The 22,435-nt window shown below is 31.2% G+C and overlaps 1 protein-coding gene across 12 annotated transcripts in view; it reads left to right on the top strand.

The window, feature by feature from the left end:
- The window catches only part of LOC145296730 (receptor-type tyrosine-protein phosphatase T-like), a 934,355-nt gene that overhangs the window by 618,689 nt on the left and 293,231 nt on the right, over positions 1-22,435 (top strand). For 6 of the 12 annotated variants that reach the window (XM_080142749.1, XM_080142743.1, XM_080142744.1 and 3 more), the window contains one exon: positions 20,742-20,842. In XM_080142749.1, coding sequence (XP_079998875.1) covers positions 20,742-20,842 — 101 coding nt within the window. Of the gene's footprint in view, positions 1-20,741; positions 20,870-22,435 lie in introns of all 12 variants that reach the window. The other 6 variants (XM_080142746.1, XM_080142741.1, XM_080142742.1 and 3 more) reach the window with 1 other exon arrangement.

The following is a 22,435-nucleotide window of genomic DNA, read 5'->3' as shown; positions in this document are numbered from 1 at the left end:
GAAATCCGAGCCTCTTGCATGCGAGGCAAGCAGTCTACCAACTGAACACAAAAGAATCTGTTATGTGTTGAAGTTCGCATCAAAGAGGCTCGGGTTTCCAATCCCGAGTTCGGATATGTCTAGCCGATGAGCCCAAATGAGGACGAAACTCGAGTCTTAGACATAAAGGTTTGTGACTGTCATGTGGCTCTTGTAAGCTGCGACGTTGTTTGACTGTGGAAATAATTATATAATCTCTCACATTCTTAATATATATATATATATATATATATATATACATATATATATATATACATATATATATATATATATATATATATATATATATATATATATATATATATATATATATATAATAGGAACTTGGTCTGTGTTTGTCGGTGTGCTTGCCCAATAATTATGAAATTTCAAATGCAGATATTTTATGTGCCTTGCGGTATTCGTAGATAAATATCGATAATGTATAATTGAATTAATGAAAGAAGGAACAGACGATTTTGACTAAAGTTAACGCATATTGCAACCTAAAATCACAAGTGCATGTGAGAAGTTTTGTTACCACACAAGTCAATAGGTTCGACATATCACATCCACAGTATGTTTTTCATTTTAAACTAAAATTCAACCTATTACTGCACAAGAAACAAGACCATGCGAATAAAATAAAAAAGTAGGTTGATATGCCAGAGGAGCATTCAAAAAGAAATGTTTTCCTTTTGATCACAATTGAAGCATGACACTTAACTTTTGTATTTTACACTTCATATAATCAACAACAGGTTTTCTACAGTGCGATGTAGACTACAATGTATTTTGAACTAATACACTCTGCGGAGGCCCTGCGATGGATCTCCAACTAGAGCAGCCAATCAATATATTTAATTCAGAAATTCGCTATTTTACCGATTTCGATGACAATAAAGATATATCTACTATCTCCCTACTAATATATATATATATATATATATGCATATATATATATATATATATATATATATATATATATGCATATATATCATATATATATATGAACATAAGCCTGAAAAATCATAGAATGGATGAAACCCGGAATATTCAGTGTAGCTTAATCGGCATATATGTTTTATAACTTAATATATATAAATATTTAAAATTAATTTTTCTCATTTACTTTAATCCAAAATGCTGAACTCCAAAGCATGAGAGATTCTTCTGGCCAATAGCTATCGTGTACATACATGTGAATAATACGTCAGCGGTAAAAGTTTGGTGCTTTAGAGTGAAAGATTTTTGGACCCTCAAAAATGTTTGAGGTGTGTGAAGATCTCGTGAATATTTCTTAAAACTTGGGAGTTCTTACACAAAATGTCTACACCCGTTTTGCGGTGTTATTTTGTAACTTATGTTTGAGCAGTTTTTGTGGACAAACATTCTCCCTTCCCTTCGGAAGGATAGTATCGTTGCTACTATGAGTTATTACATTCAGTGTCAGTTCAAGTTGTCTACCTGGGGCATACACTTCAGCGCTTGGGGGTAAGAATTCCACAACATGACCCTCCTTCGACACGTAGGCATAAAATGACAAACATCCAGGCGTGTACTATCTCAAACATCGGGCATCGGTGGCCACTTATTGCAGTGCCAGATCTGCACTATTGGATACATGGATGACATTTGATCTATCCTACAGAGAGCACTCTCGAAAATCCATTTAACAACTTTCAAGGCGATTTCGTTTAATTTACGTCAACCGTCTCCGTGTAAATAAAAAAAAGGCAACAAAAATCTAGAAATCGGTCTTACCTATCTATATTATTTCCCTTTTTATCTTTGTCCTCCCTCGGTAGTTAGTAACCGACGCTGTACCTCGTTGACGTCCATTATTTTCAAAAGTGTCAAAAAAAAACATCTTAGTAGAACACTTATAATTATTATCCCTCTTTTTTCTCCATATTTTCTCTCCATTTTGTTAATGTCTGATTCTATTTTATATAAACATTAAATTCGGGTAAAAAAGTGGGAAAATAGTGTCTTTTAGTTTCCGTTCGTTATTACACTTTACAGCCTTTAAGAATAAACTATATAAAACACCTCAATAGTTTAAGATAACTGCATTGGGCCAAATATTAATCAAATATTTACTGAAATTATGTACCCATAAAAATCTTTGTGTATATATATATATATATATATATATATGTACATATATATACATATATATATATATATATATATATATATATATATATATATATATATATATATATAAAGGAATCTGTAAATTGTATCATTATGTTGACTCCAATTAAGCATTAGACATCACATGGAATGTTCATCTCTCAGCTGGAAATAAAAACGGTGTAAGACTCTCATGAACGTGCGTCAAACTTAAATGCGTCATTAAATTTGTGACAAAAGTCCACTAAGTATTGTCGTGATAATGCAGAGAAATAAGTTCTAGAGTACAGGAAGTGTTTTGTTTTAATTATACTCCTCCCGATTTCATAGTTCCTTGCCGTTTTTAGCGAAAGAAATAGATGTCTATTTTCGGATGACTCTCCGATGATAAAATGCGCCCTGAACGACATAGCACGGCCATCTTTCAATGGTAGCAAATAGGTATTGAGAATGGATCTTACTATGTAGAAGGAATGAATTACAAATTGAAAAACAAGCAAAACGTTTTTATGGTATTAATACTGATTCGTAGCCCTTTAGTTTTTTTAGATTAAAAAGTAAGAGTTTATTAAATCAAACTAATAAGGAATATATCTGTAACAAAGCAAACTTATCAAAATAGAAAAAGCTTAACTATTATTAAAAGGTGCAGTCAATTATATTAAATAAAAGATGATGAATACAAGTTACATGTCACTTTATTATATCATAAGGCCAATGAAGAATAAAGACAAGAAATGGGTATTTTATATATTAAAAAAAAAAAATGAAACAAGGAAATGTTTCTTTTAACTTTAAAGTACATTTTAAATAGTGTTAATAAGTCTCCGGTATTGCTTACTATAATTTTCTAAATACATTACCAATATTTAACTTAACTCTACTAAAAATGCAGCAATAACTTATATATATATATATATATATATATATATATATATATATATATATATATATATATATATATATATATATATATATATACATACATATATATATATATATATATATATATATATATATATATATATATATATATACAGTGATGATCATATGTATTGGCACGGTAAAATAAAAGTTAAATTTTGTCTAATAAATTCTAAAAAAGGGATTAAATTAAAGAAAATAACAAAGTATATTATGTATTTTTAACTGGCCTTTCCGATGCAGCAATCGGATTTTAGAAAAAATAAATAACAAAGGAACAACAAACATAATTGCAAAAAACCCTTGTTCAAAATTATTGGCACGATTTATTTAATAATCAATTGTATAGCCTTTGGCCTTGATTACCTTCCTCAGCCGATTGCTGCATCGGAAAGGCCAGTTAAAAATACATAATATACTTTGTTATTTTCTTTAATTTAATCCCTTTTTTAGAATTTATTAGACAAAATTTAACTTTTATTTTACCGTGCCAATAAATATGATCATCACTGTATATATATATATACATATATATACATATATATATATATATATATATATATATATATATATATATATATATATATATATATATATATATATATATATACTAGCAGTTCAGCCCGGCTTTGCTGGGGCACTATGTACTGTTCATAACTGGCCCTATGTGTCAATACCCTTCATGTAAGATTTCAAATGATCAGACCGAACACTGTATGAGAAATTTGGTAGAGACTGCTGCAGAAATTATTTTATTTACTTTGACCCCAATTTTAACTTCTTAACATTTATTGTTTTTGTGTCAAATCAATGTAAAATTTTTCACCCATGTCCAAGTTACCTACATCTAAAATTTCAAGTGGTTAGACCCAAAATTTGCGGAGGAGTTTTGAAGAATCTGCAATGGTCAACTCTTTCAACTTTGACTTTTTGGCACTACAATTTTCGCCCCAACACTGACTTTTTGTTTGTTTGCATGGGGGGGTCATCATTTATCAAGGCTCAGGAGACACTCGGGGATAAGGGTTATTGTGTGTACAGTAATCAATGCGATAGTATCGTACTAATAGTTAGTATTGGGGATTTGATAAAGTGTCATTACTTATGGAGGCGGTTCATCAGGAATTTGTTGGTGTTAGACTTGAAGACATCCTAGTTGAATTCGGGGGGAACACAGGCAAGCGGCAGAGAATTCCACAACCGTGCAGTTTTAAGAAAGACGCTTTGTACATGGAATCTACGTTTTGATTTAAGCACGGATAAAGAATGGGGAAAGTGGTTTTAGCTAGTCAGGTGTTTTTCGTGAAAGATTGGCGAGGGGGGTACAAGAGAATGGAGCTCAGACAAGCACTTGCCATGGAAATAACGATAAAACAGAATGTCTGATTACCCGTTATTTCAAATTTCAAGAGTTTAGACCAAAAATTGATTATTAGTTTGCTAAAAACCGCGAAGGTTAATCTTTTGAGCTCTGGCCCATTAGTAGCTTAATGTTCGACCCACACCGAGCAAAAAGCTTGCCATATCTCTGAATACGATTTATGTAAAATATCAAATGTTAAAAAAAGAAATTGACTGAGTAATTTGGTAGAGACTGCAGAGGTAAATCTTTTTTAACTTTAGCCGCAATTTTTGCCCCTTAACCTTTATTGTTTTGAGCTCGAATCAAATGATACAATTTGGGCTATGTCCAAGTAATGTACATACACTCCTGAAAAAAAAATGGGCCAGGAAAGAGATTTACAATTTATTGCACAAAAAGCGGCATTACACAAAATGCAATTAAATAATAAACGAAAATGAGTAAAAAATATAAAGAGCAAGATATTTACTTTAATAAAAACTTAGTATGGAATGGAATTGCCCTTAGATCTTTTTAAAAGATCAATTCTTGTTATCATGCTCTCAACCAACTTGGAACACTGTGAAAAGGAGATGTTATTCCATTCTCTTTGTACTGCTTCTCATAATTTTTCTTTGTTGGAAAAAGTTTTTCTAACTAATGCACGAGATATTATAGCCCAAATATTTTCCAGTGGGTTTAAATCTGGGCTTTGGCCAGGCCAAAACATCACATCAATTGAATTATCAGTAAGCCCCTTCTTTGTGACTTCTGCTGTGTGTGCAGGGGCATTATCATGTTGAAAAATAATGTCATTGTTCATTTCTAACTTCTGGATGCTTGGTAATAGACCTCTTTCTAATATTTGAATGTATTCTTTGGCATTAATTGACGCATCACATCTGATAATTTCACCAACTCCTGCAGCAGAAAAGGTCCCCCATACCATTATTCCTCCGTTTCCATGTTTTACTGTGGTTTTTATGCAATTCGGTGAAAATCTTTCTCCGGATCTTCGGATGCAACGTTCAGGGGCATCACTGGCAAGGCAAAATCTTGATTCGTCCGACCAGAAAACATTTCTAAACCAATCTGCATTTTTCGTACCATAACATGATGCAAATGTCTTTCTGTCGCTGATGTTCTTCTTAGTTAACAAAGGTTTTTTGCACATCTTTTTGATGAAAATCCGATTTCCTTCATCCTTCTGGATATTGTCACTCTAGAAAGAGAATTTCCTTTTGCTGTTTCGAATTGTTTGCTATTGTCAACATACGTTTTTCTGCGATCCTTCAAAACGGTCATTTTAAGCCTGTGATCGTCCTTCATTGTGGATGCTCTGGGTCGACCAGAACCAACTTTCCTGCTCACTGTGCCTTCAATTTCAAACCTTTGCCCAATTCTCTTCACAGCTGAAAGAGATGTTGCCACCTTTTCTTCTTTCAAAATGTCGAAAATCTGCTTGTAAGTCAAATTTGCCTGTCGTAATCCTGCAATTCGGTTTTTAATTTTTTCGTCAAGATGTCGTCTTACTTTTCTTGGACTCATCTTTAATACTAATAATCTGAAAAATACTAAATAACAGCTAATTATTAGCAAACAAGCGATAAAAATTGTTTTCTTTCCAATTTCAATTCATAGCCCATTTTTTTTTTGTTCCAATTTTAATCATGGCCCATTTTTTTGTTCACGAGTGTATAGAATTTCAAGTGTTTAGACACTAAATTGCCGGAGGAGTTTGGTAGAGTTTTCAAAAGTTAAATCGTCGAACTTTGACCCCCTGTAAATAAAACGTTCAGGCCGAAAACCGATTTGAAATGTTTTTCCAAATATCAAGTACTTTATGTCAAATCTCGAAGCTGTAGATTGAACATTGATAGAGTAGTTTGGTTATTAAAATGTAAAAAGACAGACGGATACACACACGGACAGACAATTTCACTTTATATATATATATATATATATACATATAAATATATATGAAGATGTTGTTTTAATGTATTTTATCATTATATTTTCGAGTTCTCGCCACTTAATTTTATTTAGACAGAGAACTAATACAACACATTTACATAGTAGATTAAACTATTATTATATAACACTTAAAATATTTGGCCTCTCATAATACATTTTTATAAGATTCTAATATATAATCTTTATTTTTAAATCAAACCAATTTCTTATAAATATATTTAGCCAAGATTATCGTTAGCGAAATTTAGCATGTTACATTAAAGAATATATTGCATATACTGATTTGGAAACAAACAGAAAACTATTGAAAAACCCTCGAGCCCTTCTCCTTCCACTTCCTACGCCTGTCTTGTTCGTGGCTGATTCGCTACTTCCTAACATATAAAACGTTATGACATACTTTACTGAAAGGCACTTTAGTTATAATTGATTAAACTTGCGCGTCGTTTCAAAAACAAAGTCATGCATGGCACATTGTTTTAAGAAAAAAGTCTGCAAATTGCTTTTCGATTTTACCTTTTTCCTTTCTCTACTTTCCATTTTTTTCTGTTTTTTATTCAGTTTACATTTTCATAAAATGACTGACCTCGAATAAGGCCAGCGGTTTCGGATCGCCTGACAATGTCGTTTAAGACTTAAACAGTAAATTTACTGTAGTAACTTATAGCAATTTTGTATACGTTAATTGAATAAAAAGAGATATATTTTTTTTTAAATTGAGTAAAAATTCAATGATCTTTATTTTCGATGAGTTATACGTGAAAATCAAACATATATATATATGTTTGATTTTGACGTTTATATTATTATATATGTTTGATTTGCAGTGTAATTACAGAGCATATAACAAATATCTGTTATATATATGCATATATTTTTGTTATATATATATATATATATATATACATTTATAATAAGTTACAAAATATATATGGCGATGAAGCTACACTGAATATTCCGCGTTTCATCAACTCCGGGACTTTTCAGGCGCATAAACCTGAAGAGTCCTAGAGTGGATGAAACGCGAAATATTCAGTGTAGCTTAATCGCCATACATATTTTTGAACTTACTAACTAGCTCTACCTACGTATTGACCACTTTTGAAGTAAATAATTAAAGTTTACGCATAAATTTTACTTTCGTATATAAATTTTATGTGAATAAAGGAAGTATATGCATATATATATATATATATATATATATATATATATATATATATATATACTTATTTTGAGTAAATTCTGTTTCCACACGAGACTCCACATATGAGAATATATAATGAAAAACTATTGAAGAATGCAGACTATAATAGGAACATTCAAATGATAACTAGCCAAGAATTAATGCTTTGTGCAGCTGTGCTTATTTTCTGACGTACTTTTCAATTCACGTCCGTCGTAGATCCAGGAAAGACATCCCTCATCAACCAATTAGTCGCATATAAGCGACTCTGGAGACTTGAAGTTTCAGTCAAATTCTGTACTATATTGATGCTGCTGAGTTTACACAGACAATTAGACATAGTTTCTAACTTTTTTCTCATGGTTACATTACTTATTTTCCTTATATATGAATGAGTGGTTTTCTCTGTTTTTCTATATTGTTCATGTCTCTCTAGTAGCTGTATAATTGCCTGGTTAATACAATTTTAATTTAATTTTATAAAAACCAATGCAATAATTAAATGAACACATTTATGGAAATATTGATTCCGAATTATTTGTAACATTTTTCAGTTTTGGTATATAAAAAGAAATAATAGCATATTTTAACATATCGTTTAAAACTATTATACCCCCCTCTTAATTTTGTGCTAAATATATCTGACAAGCTATGTCTCTGGCGTGTTTAGTAATACATGTCACACAAACTGTATCACAGGTTTTAACAATTTCTGCATGATTTTTACACTAATTAGAAATAAATATCAATTTGTTAATTTGGAAGTTACTTTGTAATCCACTTTGTTATCCTTTTTTATTATTACGTTCTCACCCCAAATAAGGCACATTGCCACTTTGATGTAATTGGCTACTATCAGGGACATAAGCTACAGGAGTAATATGTGGGGAGTTGGGCAGCAAGATGTCGGTTCACGTTACACTTGAACTTCTGCATGTCAGTACAGTTGGGGAAGCAGGAACCCGGAAGGAAATTCAAAGGTCTAACTGTTCTGGGGAAGAAACTACTGGAGTAGAAGGCTCTCTTAAATTTAGGAATCTCTACTTTGAAGGGTGGGGTTTTGCTGCTTGTCGGGTTTGTCATGGTATTTACGTCGAGGGGGTACAAGTGATTGCAGTTTGTCGGAGCATTCACCGTTAAAGTCCTTGGAGAACAAGCAGAGGGATGCTACATTTCGTTGATGGGGCAGAGGCTGGACCGATAGATTATTTATACCACAAACACGCTTAAATGCATGACAAATCAAATAATAAATTCTAATAGAGAAAGGTACTAGTTAGATTCATGACATTGCAACACATAGGAATTATACATATTCATAGATTTGTTGGATGAAAAGAAAATATAAAATTCTGATATACCCCCTTTGACTAGGCATCATCGTTTTGTACCAAATCAATCAATGAACGAAATAATACATGTAGAAGATTCGCTGCGACATTTCATTCACAACTATTAGTAGGAATGTATAGATTTGCTGCTATATCCCCTCACCGTTTTTATGCTCTTGTTACGATCCCAGAATACCATCAAAAACCCTACATGAGGCAGGACTTTAGACTACCAGAAAGCAACCTTAAATCAATAACACTTAATATCCGAATAGATGTTTGAGCTTGTACTGTCATAGTTTTCCGGGTAAGGATCTATTCCATCTAACACTAATCCTTGAAAACTATTTGCTCTTAAAGAAGATTTTTAATATCCTCATATCAGTTGGCCTCATGCCTTGGCTGGAGCGATTTCCATAAAGAAATATTATCCATTACCGCGTTAACCTATTGATGTTCTATACATGAACTGAATATGCATAATAATTAGAGCTATGACAACAGAATATTCTTTTCATTGTTTTAACTCTTGAGTATATACCCGTTAATATCTTATATGTTTTTATATAGATGGATGTGGTTCTCGATTGATTAAGTGTGTCTAACTGTGTCGGATATATACCCGAGAGTAAAAAGTATGAAAAGAATATTCTGTTGTCACAGCTCTGATAATCATAAACACAAAAGATAGAACAAAAATCAACATGGTTTGGTGTTATTCTTTTATTTTGAAAAGATATATTTAAATCATTTCATTGTTTTATATTTCTGACCTATATTTAATTTTCTTATTAATTAGTTTTTTTTTCTCTATTAATTCTGTTTAACTTGACAATGGTCAGAATGTGTTACATCCTCTTATGCCGCCTTTTTTCAAGAATTCATCATGTAGCCCCCACTTCACGTAGCTCTCACTTTTATTAAATATCTTTTTCAGTATAGTAGAACAAACACCCAATTTATTTTATTCAAATACTGAGCTTTTATTATTGAGCAATTGTTTCGTATTTTAACGCACTTATAGATATTTAATTAGTAGCCGGAAATCTAAAAAAAAAAAAGAAAAGAAAAAATATAAATTAGTTTTCGTACTTCTAGTAGCCGTCGATTGGATTTTAAGTGACCTCTTATTTTCCAATGAGCTATTCATAAATTTATATCACTTGAGTGTAACCAAAACCAATCAGACACTACTACTATTTAAATAAAGATTGTATACACACATAGATTTAATAAACTTGCAAGTACTACTATCTTTTAATAGTCTATATCAATAGTTTTTTTTTTTTATATTAATATCTTTATATATTGCTAGCGTGCCGCGGGCGTCGCATCGTCGTAAATTATGCTTAAATATGATATTTTTAATTAATGCAAATTTTTAATTTATTATAAGAAAACTAATTCTTTTTTTAATAGTATATTGTACACAATATATAATAGTGGTACTGAAAGTTTAAAAAAAAATATGACTTCAGTGCTATCAGCTAGAATCAAAACCAAAACTAATAACTTTCTACTGATATTCTGTACTTATGGCTTTATTTAATGTGAATATCAGAATATGAGACTTAACGAAGTTTAACGTGTAAATGTGCATTTTCGCGTGCGTAGAAGAGTACTTACAATAGGCTTATAATTACCAAGTTACAAACTGTTTATTATCATCCCTTAGCAGCAATTTTTACCGGCTAAAACAAAATCGAATTTCTTTAACAAGTTAAACTCCTTATTTATCAAGTTACATGTATGTCGATGAAAACATACTAGTCTAGTCTTTACGCACTGTTTCGCACACAGAGTCAAAGTCACACACACACACACACACACACACATATATATATATATATATATATATATATGCGTTTTATTTTTTATTACCGTATCTATCTGTTAAGTTACATTATTGTTTTGGCTACACGGCCGTTTTTTTTTGGCCGTCTGTAGCGTCCTCAGACTTTTACAGAAATGTTCGCTATTTTGGGATGAAAAATAGCGAACATTTCTGTAAAAGTCTGAGGACGCTACACACGGCCAAAAAACAGTCGTGTAGCCGAAGCAATAATCTAACTTAACAGAAAGATAGTGTAATAAAAAATAAAACGCATAATAGCTCTACAACAGTATTGAGCATTTTCTTCAGTTTTTATTAATTACCATCTTCACTAAATATATATATATATATATATATATATATATATATATATATATTTAGTGAAGATGTTTCTTACATGTTTTTTACGGACATTTTATCTTTCTTTTACTAATATTATTGGACTTCATTGTTGTTTCCTTGTATCTATTTGTGAATTATTCCACGCATTTCTGCCTTTTGTATTGCTTTGGCTCATGTTCCAATTACGCGATTCCCTTGGATTTTATTTGTTCGAATGGAAATTTAATTAACTTTCTTGGATTCTGCATTTTTGGATTTTACCGTCATTGGATATTTTGCCCTGCACCAGACTATCCATTCACATGAAATAACTTTTTTTATTCACCCTATTTTCTCTGCTTCATTTTTTGTTATCAAGTAAGTTCTATAACTTACTTGTAGTTTCATCAAATACTTTTCCAAGCAAAATCCGATCCCGCATTTTGCTAAATCATACCTTTGATGAGAAAGAATATATTTCTTCGAAACTCCACGGATTAAGGACTATCAACTTATTTAGTTTTATCTTTTGAAAATTAAATTTGGTCTTAACTCTTTTTCAAAGTGTTTTTAGTATGTTTTATTAACTAATTGTCCTCATGTATGTATATATATATATATATATATATATATATATATATATATATATATATATATATATATATTTCATTACATATCATGGACATTTTTGTTTATTAAATCTATTTTTCATTATTTCTAACTTCCGAATAAGGGTATTCACTTCCGGTAAGAATTGACCGCCGTAATTGGCATAGTTTTGTAAGTCTGAGTACCTTTCACTCTGTCTGGATTCATTGTTAAGGATAGATTAATCTTACTGGTGTTTAACAGTTTATATAATTGTTTTTAACCTGTATATTTTCCCTTGGTTTATTATTCTAATCACTTTACACACATTTCAGAAGTGAAGACAGTTATTCGAAAGTTTGGAAGTATCAAAAACAGAATTCGTAGACAAAAAAGGTCTATGTTATATAATGAAATATACCTAAGAAAAAAATACTACATAAATGAACGCACTCACTTTTTCAGAACAAATGTACAAACTAGAGAGTAATATCTATAAAGCAATTCAATATAAATATTCGATAAATTAGAAATTAAACAATCTTTTATTCGGCAAAAAATAATACAAATTTCACATCTTCCTTATTCTATGAAGTTTCAAACAATTACATTTATCCCTAGAGCAAGGTATTTAGCCAAAGGAAATTCATAGGCATAGTATATATCTTGCTAATTTGCACAGCAATTTAAAAAAAAATACAAATTATCCAAGAAGTCATATTTGCATCAAAATTCATAATAATGCATTACAATCAAATTTCTATTAAGTTCTGGTTTAGATTGTCATTGGAATATTAGTATATAATTCATATATATATATATATATATATATATATATATATATATATATATATATACAGAGAGAGAGAGAGGGAGAAATAAAAAGGAACCAACCGTATTATGTGATCATCAACGTTTCGTCTTTATTTCGAGACTTCCTCTCGATGAATAATAATAAAGAGGAAACGTTGATGAACACATAATACGGTTTGTTCCTTTTTATGTCTCTATTTTGTCGGAATACTATTTCCATTATTTCCATCATATATATATATATATATATATATATATATATATATTTTCAAAAATATATACATATTTCAAAGGCGTATCAGTGGTTTCATTGCATTGAACCAATCATTAAAGCGGTGTTTTCTCTGTTTACTTCGCGTTGTTTCGCCTTTTTAAAATCGCTTTTGATTCGTATTGAGTTCATTCATCCTTCAGTTATTGATGAAACACAATGAAACCACTGGTACGCCTTTGAAATATGTATATATTTTTGAAATAAATATATGTGTTTTCAGCTCTATTTTATTTTTTTCATCGCCTCCTTATATATATATATATATATATATATATATATATATACACATACATACATACATATATATATATGCATGAGTGTGTGCGTATATATACATATATACTTCTTTTTAGTTTACAGAATTATTCCATTTGCAAAGTTAAATTGTTATATTAATATATATATATATATATATATATATATGAGAGAGAGAGAGAAAACAGACATACAGACAGACAGAGAAGGAAAGGGAGAGAGTTATGTGGTGTATATCACTCCGCTTCCTATGCATATGGACAGTATACTATCGTCTCATCACACCACTTATTCCATTTGGCTACATTTAGTTTCATATTACACAACATGAGAAAATATAGGCAAATAACTGTTTCCTCGTTTAGAGAATTCGCCTCAGATTTCTTTTAGCATCGACTTTTGCATGTTTTACCACTGAAATATCGAAACCGCACAAAAGGAAAATTTACAAGTATCTACGCAAATGTCGATCACGACTTAAGATTCTCGCTAATTAAAGCCGAGACAAACACGCTGCCCAAGCCCATAATTTTATCTAACAATTTTCTTTTTCTAAGTTAATCAATTGGTATTGTATACACACGTAACACAACTTTTGCTTATTTTACAACCCTCACGATATTTTATTTACAAATTATCACTGCATTTTTTCACCACTTTTTTAACGTGGCCGCACTCACTTTTTTTCCAAACAAGTGTTACACGGATTACATCGCTCAGTATATCTAGTTATCTAGATCCAGCACAGCTACTAATTGAAATGTACACATTCAACTTCCAGAATACTGCAGAATGCAGAAACATTTGCGTTGATTAAGAAAGTTATAATTGATCCTTTTTTGTTCAACATATAGAATCATGACATATTTCTGAGAAAAATATATACACATATATTTAATATTTTTATATATATGAATTTGATAACTGAATATACATGTGAATGCTCTGTGAGGAGGAACATCTTAAGCTATATATATATATATATATATATATATATATATATATACATATATATATATATACATATATATGTGCGTGTGGTGTTTGGAGGTGGTCTTTCTTCATATGTGTGTATGTGTGGCGAAGATATATACCTTCTTCAACGGCTTTTTTTACTTTTTCAATCTCGGACTAAACAAGTTGTGACTGAGAAAGTCGCAAGGAAACAAACGATAGAAGAAATTTTACTCAACATTTTTATCAGTTTTTAAGAAAATGAATTCATTACCGTCATTTCTAAACAATGCTTGCATCTTGTTATTTATACAATTTAACTTGCACTTATATGTGTTCAGAGAACTGCCGTGTCGAACACGTGTTTCAAATGTCTCTCACGCCGCCATCTGGAAACTCGTCCATTTCACGACGGCACGCCTTGCCGGTTCTCTGCCACCAAATATTGGTATTTTTTACTCTCTTTTTTTGTTGTTATTCTCCTTCGTTGTGATATTCACTTCGCGAACTTGCTCGGCTATTAGCATATGTGTTATGTGGCTGTTGTCGTGCTGTTACACGCGCGTCTATGGGTTCGTTACACAGACACACATATAAGTCACTTTGTGTGTGTATGTGGGAGTTTCTTCCCTATAGGTTCCGATACAGGTGTACCTATGTTTTGCGAATTCCGCACAAAGCTAATTTATATGTCTAGCAGTCTTCTTAGAAATGTGTTGTACAGAACTTCATCCGATACATATCAAAAATCAAAAAAAATCCCATATTTAAAATAGCTTTTCTCACATATAACTAAAAATAAAAAAAATATATATATATTTACAGAGGAATACTTTAAGTTACACCGGCAAGGAAGATAAAAAAAATTCAGCGAACCATTTCTTCTTAAGAAGTAGTTTTATTATAATCTAAGGATATGGCGCCAATAGTAGAGCGTTTGACTACAGATCGATTGGTCACCTGTTCAAACCCGGGTGTATCTTATCATCATTTATTCCTTATAAATGAATTTAATTCCAGATAAACAAAACATTTCTTGAATTGCATATATTAAAACTAAAAATGTATCAGAAGTATCTTTTCTAGAGGATTCATCTTTAAGCCCAAATATCAGTTGACGTGATATAGTAAACAAACACGACATACTTAAATGAACGACATTACCATTATTATTATTTTTTCATTTTGTCGCAGATTGGTCTACCGAGAAAATTATTTCTCGTAATATATAAGAATCAATAGAGGATTGATTCTATAATACTACGTATGCCATCTGCATACTATTTTAAAGCATATTGTACAACCGGGCAACGCCGGTTCGTGTCCGTGTAATCTACAGAAAAAACTGCACTAATGAATAATCATAGCAACTTCTTAACTAGTAATGAAATCCATGTGCCCATTTTCTAAAATGTTACCTATCTACCTCATAGAAATAATATAACTTTAAAGGTATATGTCCTTTTTAACATAACTTTAACTTCATATTTAAATTATACCTTGATTAATTAGTATTTCTAAAAGAGCACATCAAAATGTTTTCTCTCTTTTCTTAATGTGTATCCTGTATTTTGAATTATCAATAAATACATTATTATAATAAGATATTGTAGAAATCAGTAATCTTCTTTTATTCGTTTCGTTGGGAAGGAAATAATTTGGTGCTGGAAACTGCTTGTAAACTTAACATTATCCGATAGGAAAGAATTTCGCGCATCGCATTAAATTGATTATCTTTGCATTTTTGGTATTCCTTCGAAAAATAGCAATTGCCTTGCTATAGAGCACGCAAGCAATGTGCGCAAATGATGCAAATTCAATGGTGCGTTCGGATTGAGCATGAAGAATAAATTATAGATGAATACGATGGCAAGCAAACACCATCCAAAATGGTGGAAGGAATATTTGAAATAAAAGGAAAAATAAAGTATCGCCGAACTGGTAATAAAACCAACAACGGAAGGAACAAGAAGAAAGGAAATAGCACTCATAAATGAACGAATTGGAACAAAGCAAAAAAGATGCACAAGCAATTGGTGAGAAATCAACGCAATGCAAGGGATATTGAAGCCAGACAAAAAAATGTGATTAGCGTATTTTCTTTCTACTAAAATAAATCATCCACAAAAGCCCATAAAAATTATATGGAAACGTAAAAAAAATTTAAACAACAAAAAGATATACTAACAAAACTATGATAGATTTATATAATTAAATTGGAAAGATATCGTCCAGAATCGAAATCCCTATGTGAAACTAGTGAAGAACCAAATCTATATGTATAAGTTAAATCTATATATATATATATAAGTTAAATTGTCTGTACGTGTGCGTGTGTGTCTCTGTGTGTGTACATTTCCCCACCAAACTACTTTGACAATATTCAGTCTACAAGCACGAGATTTGGCATAAGGGACGTTGAGATTTGCGGAAATCTTTTAATCGGTTTTCGGCCAGACATTAGGCCGTCAAGGGATCAATGTTCCATGATTTGACCATTGAAAACTCTACCAAACTCCTCCTCTAATTTAAGGTCTAAACACTTAACATTTTGGATGTAGGTTACGTGGACATGGATAAAACATTTTAATTTCATGTGAGCCTAAAAAAACTAAATATTAAGGGGATCAAAATTAGGGTCAAATTTTAAAACAAATTGACATCTGCGGTCTCTACTAAAATACTCAGCCAATCTTGTGTCTAAACATTTGAAATGTTATTGAAAGTGTATTCAGACATGGGTCAAGTTTTTAATCAGTGTTTTGCCGATAATTTAGCTGCCAAGGTGTTAAAGTTAAAAAGATTTGACCTTTGCGATCTCTAGCAAACTATACAGCTAATGTTTGGTCTAAGCATTTGAAATTTCGCAAAAACTGTATTCGACATGCAGCATGATTTTAGTAAATTTTGGGGTGAAAATTTGGCTACAAAGAGGGCAAAGTTGAGAGAGTTGACTGTTGAAAACTCTATCAAACTTATTCGCTAATTTTGCGTCTAAACACCTATAGTTTAAGATGTAGGTTACCTGGACATCAGTCGAACATTTTAATATCTATATACATATGCATATAAAGTTATGGACAGTACATGAGGCCCGAGCAAAGCCGGGCTGAACTACTAGTAATAAATACAATTGTAATCTAAATAGTGATACAATTATAAGTAAATCACAAAAACAAATCGTGAGTAACGATATTGCATATAGTCATCACATCTGGTTCGATTCTGTGCAAGCACCAATTAAATTATTTACATTTTTACGAATAAGAGGACCAGCCGTCGATATCCGCGTTATTACTCCATTGAATGAGCAGATCCACACATTTGGCTTTCTTAATGATACGTTTGCGTTAATAGCCAACCCTTAAGACAGAGTCACTATTCAAGGAATGCAATAATATAGTAACCGTAAGCCCGTAAAGATTAAATACACAGGAAAAACAGATCTTTACCAAAAGCGATTAATATACAAAGAAATAATATACTAGATAAGTGGGCGAAGAACTAATTCAATCTACTTGTAACTTGTTACAGTGGCTTTCAAATTAATTTAAGAGAAGCTTAAATGATGCATGTTGATAATGTTTATGTTATTTAATTATAAATTATATGATACTCGAAATCAATTATTATATGTAGTAAAATATAATCTTCTGCAGTTGTCAGTAAAGTATTTTCTCTATATAAACACACACACACATATATATATATATACATATATATATATATATATTTTAAATACGCGAATATATATATATATATATATATATATATTAAATTGTAATTCAATGAATTTCAAAAAACTCTCATTGAAATGAAATGAAGTGGTTGAGTTTCATATCCAAAAATTTTTATTATTCTAAGCATGACAAAGATGCTTTAGAAAATTAATCTCCTTAACCTATAGAGTTTTGATGTCTACCATCTCATCAGAGGAGAGAAAATATTAGCAAATAGTTATAAAGGTATGCACACTATTTGCTAAAGTCAGTGAGATATGTTTATATATATATATATATATGTGTGTGTATATGTATATATATATGTGTGTGTGTATGTGTATTTGTATGTATATGTATAATGTGTATTGTGTGTATGGGTGTGTTTGTATATATGTGTTCATATGTATATTAGGATGAATATGCACATGTCTCACCTCACCTCCTACCACTTACCACTGCCTGCTTTCCCTAACACTTCGCCCCACTAAAAATAATATAAACCTCTAATGAAAAGGTTTCCACCAGACTTTTAATTTATTATCGCTGAACCCAAAACAAATTTAAACAAGCACTTGCCCGATTCGGATATATACACAGCTATGCGGATTACCGAGTATATAGCTTGGCAATTATTACCAAACGGATGTAAAGAACGTATAATATGGATTTTACCAAGCAAGTTGGATCAACAAAAACATTCATATCCTTTTTCTACAAATACTCCTGCTACAAGACTTCTGATAAATGTATTCTTTTCACTTCGACTTTCCATGTCTCACTGACTTTAGCAAATAGGGTGCATACCTTTATAACTAATTGCTAATATTTTCTCTCCTCTGATGAGATGGTAGACATCGAAACCCTATAGGTTAAGGAGATTAATTTTCTAAAACATTCTTTTTCTTGCTTAGAATAATAAAAAATTCTTTGATATGAAACTCAACCACTTCATTTCATTTCAATGAGAGTTTTTTGAAATTCATTGAATTACAATTTAATTTATTTGCTCTATCTTGCATATCGAGCAATTCTTGTTTAGATGGGATAACTTATAGAATATTACTGCCAGTAATATTTTGTAAACCTACAATCTCACGTTTACATAACCACTGATTGTTAAATAAAAACTGTTCCGAAAATTTTGCAGTAATATTCAAGCTCTAGTCAGAGAGCATTTCAAAATTACAGTTATTTATGTATATAATTTCTGTGTGGTTGCGTGTATGTAAATATATATGAATGTGTATGTGCGTGTGTTTAAAAAGAAAGAGAGAGAGAGAAGAGAGGTGTGAACTACTGCAACTGGGTACCTATATTATCTATTATGGTCATGATTTTCTAATCAGTTATTATTACCAAGTATAAAAAGACATAAGTCAATCCCATTTTCTGTACAGTGTTGTTCATTTCCACAGAAATATTCCTTTTTGTTTTGTGATATGCACAAATAAATATATTCTGTAATCACATAATCAAGCACAGATATTTTGCCATCGATAATTCTTTATTTGTAGTATTTGTTCAGCATTTATATTCGAAAAAATGAGCATTTTTCATATGCTTATCAAAGATAAAAATTCAAAAAGCGTGGTTATACCCATCACTTTATTATTCTGACATATAACTTATTATTCTTTTTGGCTGTCAGCTTCGACTGGATCATCTTACGGTCATCTATTGTTCCTGGCGAAATTGAAAAGTTTAAATTGAATACATTAACGCACAGGAAGTGGATGCAGTTGAGGATTTCTCTAAGAAAGATACCAATGAGTGTAGGAATTATCAACCATGTAATATGAACAAGACGCAAATGTGTTGCATGTAAATGTTTGGTTTGTATCAATTAATAATCAGATGGTCGTGATTTATTTTTTGGAGGGGAACATACTTCAGCAGAGATTTCATAAACCGACCAAAAGTAACACGGCAAAAATTACATCATGTATCCGTGGGGGCATATCTCTTTATAGTATAAAGTTGTTTGGAGAAAATGGAGTTAATTATAATTGAAATACATTATGTGTTCTGTCTTGAGAGAGGAATATCAAATGAATAAGGCAAAGACAAGTATAGAAAAGAAGTATCCATATATTAATACGAATAAAAAATATATTTTCGTTCCTATGCTTTCACAGCCCAAATGTTATTGTATATATAGGATCACCAACAGGATTCAGGTTAAAAAAAGAAACAGTAATTTGCTATGGATGTTATATTGGATGCAGAACTCGGACACATTATTAGCCTTCAGGTTAGGATAAAAATGTAAAGTTTATTCTGTAGAAAGATTGCACTGCGGAATCCACATTCATACCACACGTCTAAGGAATGGAGATATGTTATGAATTCCTACAAAAAATAAGATATATATTCTAAAACTTCACTAAAGTGTATTGCAGTTAAAACAACGCTTGGTAAAATATTGTTAGTCTGCATAAAAGCCGGCCGTCCAGAGAATTGAAATATTTTAAATCGCTAATGATGAACAGAATAATTTGTAAAAGTGATGAACTATTACAATATTTATATTTACCATGATCGGCTGGGACATTTATATTACACTAAAACCACGTCCCAAGTTTACTTTCTCGTAGATTCCCTGAGTTCCCAATCCGAAGAGCGCGAAGTGTGTTCGTGTTGTCCAATCGTTCTACGTCAGATTGATTTCGCTGGAATCATTCAATGTTAGAATAGGATAGATCGTGAAATTTAAGTAAAACTGTTCATCTAAATTTATTTTCTAATTTTCCCACATTGTTTTACTACATGCAAAAGTGTATTACAAACGCATACTTTTTTCTTTTGTTTAGTGTAAAGCTGACAGATGCTTAGGATAATGTTTCGATGATTTCATAATTTGGTTTTGTCCTCCGATCATGACAGACACCCATTCAGAAAAAAAAAAGCGTGAAAATTCAAAACGGCATGCATGACGTAAAGGTCAAATACACTTGTAGAGTCATGAAAACTAATTTATATATTATTTCTGTTGACAAGCCAATGTTTCCTGTTCACAATTGTCCAATTCACAATGTTCATTACCTTTTCTTTATTACTCTGTTTTCTCAGGCGAAAACATCTAACGGCGGAGCGCGAAAAGGCGGAAATGCCGTCTTTTGGACCGACAATCTTACCGGAGCCCGACACATCCCCACCATCTACACCCATTGGTAAGAACGTTCAAGCAATCTTTTCCAGTATGTATGCCCGATCAGACGATCTCTTTCTACTTCATAGCATTCGTATAAGCTTTGTTGTTTTAATGTTTCTTTGTTTTCTTGTTAACCTTTGAATCTGTATCTTTATTTATTGTTTTTTTTTTATTCTGACTTTTGCATCCTTTTTGACTTTCTCATTCTCAATATTTATTTATCCCATGGTTTTGCGTCGTTTTACTATCTACAATCTAATGTTTTCTATTTTTTTAATTTGCCAAGCAGGCTAGGGCGCGGCAAAAATATCGGAACAAAAATTCTCATAAGTATTACTTGAAAAATACGTAGTAGAAACTGCTATTCAGTCGTTGAAAATGCCTTTCAACTTTTATTTTCTTTTGCGTGTATACGAAATATTGTTTATTTTACATCGGCTCGCGTCAAATGTCTTCGACCAAGCATTTCATTGTGTTGAAATCCCCCGTTCATATCACCATTTAAATATGCATTTTATGCAAAAGTGTAGCCTCTAGTCATAAAAATGTTATAAAAAAATAAACATTTTACATACTCTTTGTAAAGCTAAGTTATAACAATGCATCTTTATAAATAAGCACACACATAATCGATCTCGACATTATATATTTTATATTTTGTATGGTGTTCAAATAAGATAATGAATACTAGTGGCAAGAAGGCTAAGACGACTGAAAACAACGCTGAGATTAGCGGGAGTACATATAAAACCTGGTGTTCTCAAATGTTCACCCATAATGTATTGACTAGTCGGAACTTCGCATGACTTCACTGATATAACTCGAACTGGTGTGTCAATGTACATATGCTTTATATATTTAGACTAAATAATTGTTAGTTTAGTATTATCTGCACAAAATATAATTCCTTTACTAAATTGTTTATTAATTTAATCTGGGGCATTTTGAATCCATATACATAACCGGATAATCGTACATAAAATTGAATGACGTGCAATTCTCGTTACGTGCTAGTGACCAGGAAATTTTATTTATTTACTAAATTATTTCTCAGCTCATCTGTTAAAAATTTAAGACGGACACCAATTGTTAATTAGGGGAGGACGAATATACTAATCATTACTGCTGCAACAACAACAACAACAACAATAATAATAATAATAATAAAAACTGAAAGGGTCAAAGAGTTGAAAGAAATATAGAAGATAAAGAAAGTAAGGATAACATAGATACTAGCTAGATCACGAAGTATATTACCGAACAACATAAAAAAGACAATAGCAGGTATGTTGATCAGAGAAATGGCTGCTAAGATATAAAGGATAAGAAAAATGTAATGGCTGAATTATACTAAAGAATACTCTTGAATGAAGAGACAAATACATATGAGATGCAAATGATAACCAGTCATATGGAAACTACAACGGAGGGTAAACAAAAATATAGAGGAACATTAAAACCTAAACCGGATAACTGTAAGCTACTCCTCAAAAAAATATATATACAGTCGTCATGAAAATCTACTACCTCAAATTGTACGGATATTTAGGATGATCGAATTAAGATGGAAGTCACTGAGCAGATCTCTGTAAATGAGTTTAAAGAGGACTGG

The sequence above is a fragment of the Euprymna scolopes genome, chromosome 17 (genome assembly GCF_053919585.1).
Source record: "Euprymna scolopes isolate OS-2025 chromosome 17, ASM5391958v1, whole genome shotgun sequence".
NCBI lineage: Eukaryota > Metazoa > Mollusca > Cephalopoda > Sepiida > Sepiolidae > Euprymna > Euprymna scolopes.
The sequence above is the reverse complement of the archived record's forward strand: the minus strand, read 5'-3'. Positions and strand labels throughout refer to the sequence as shown.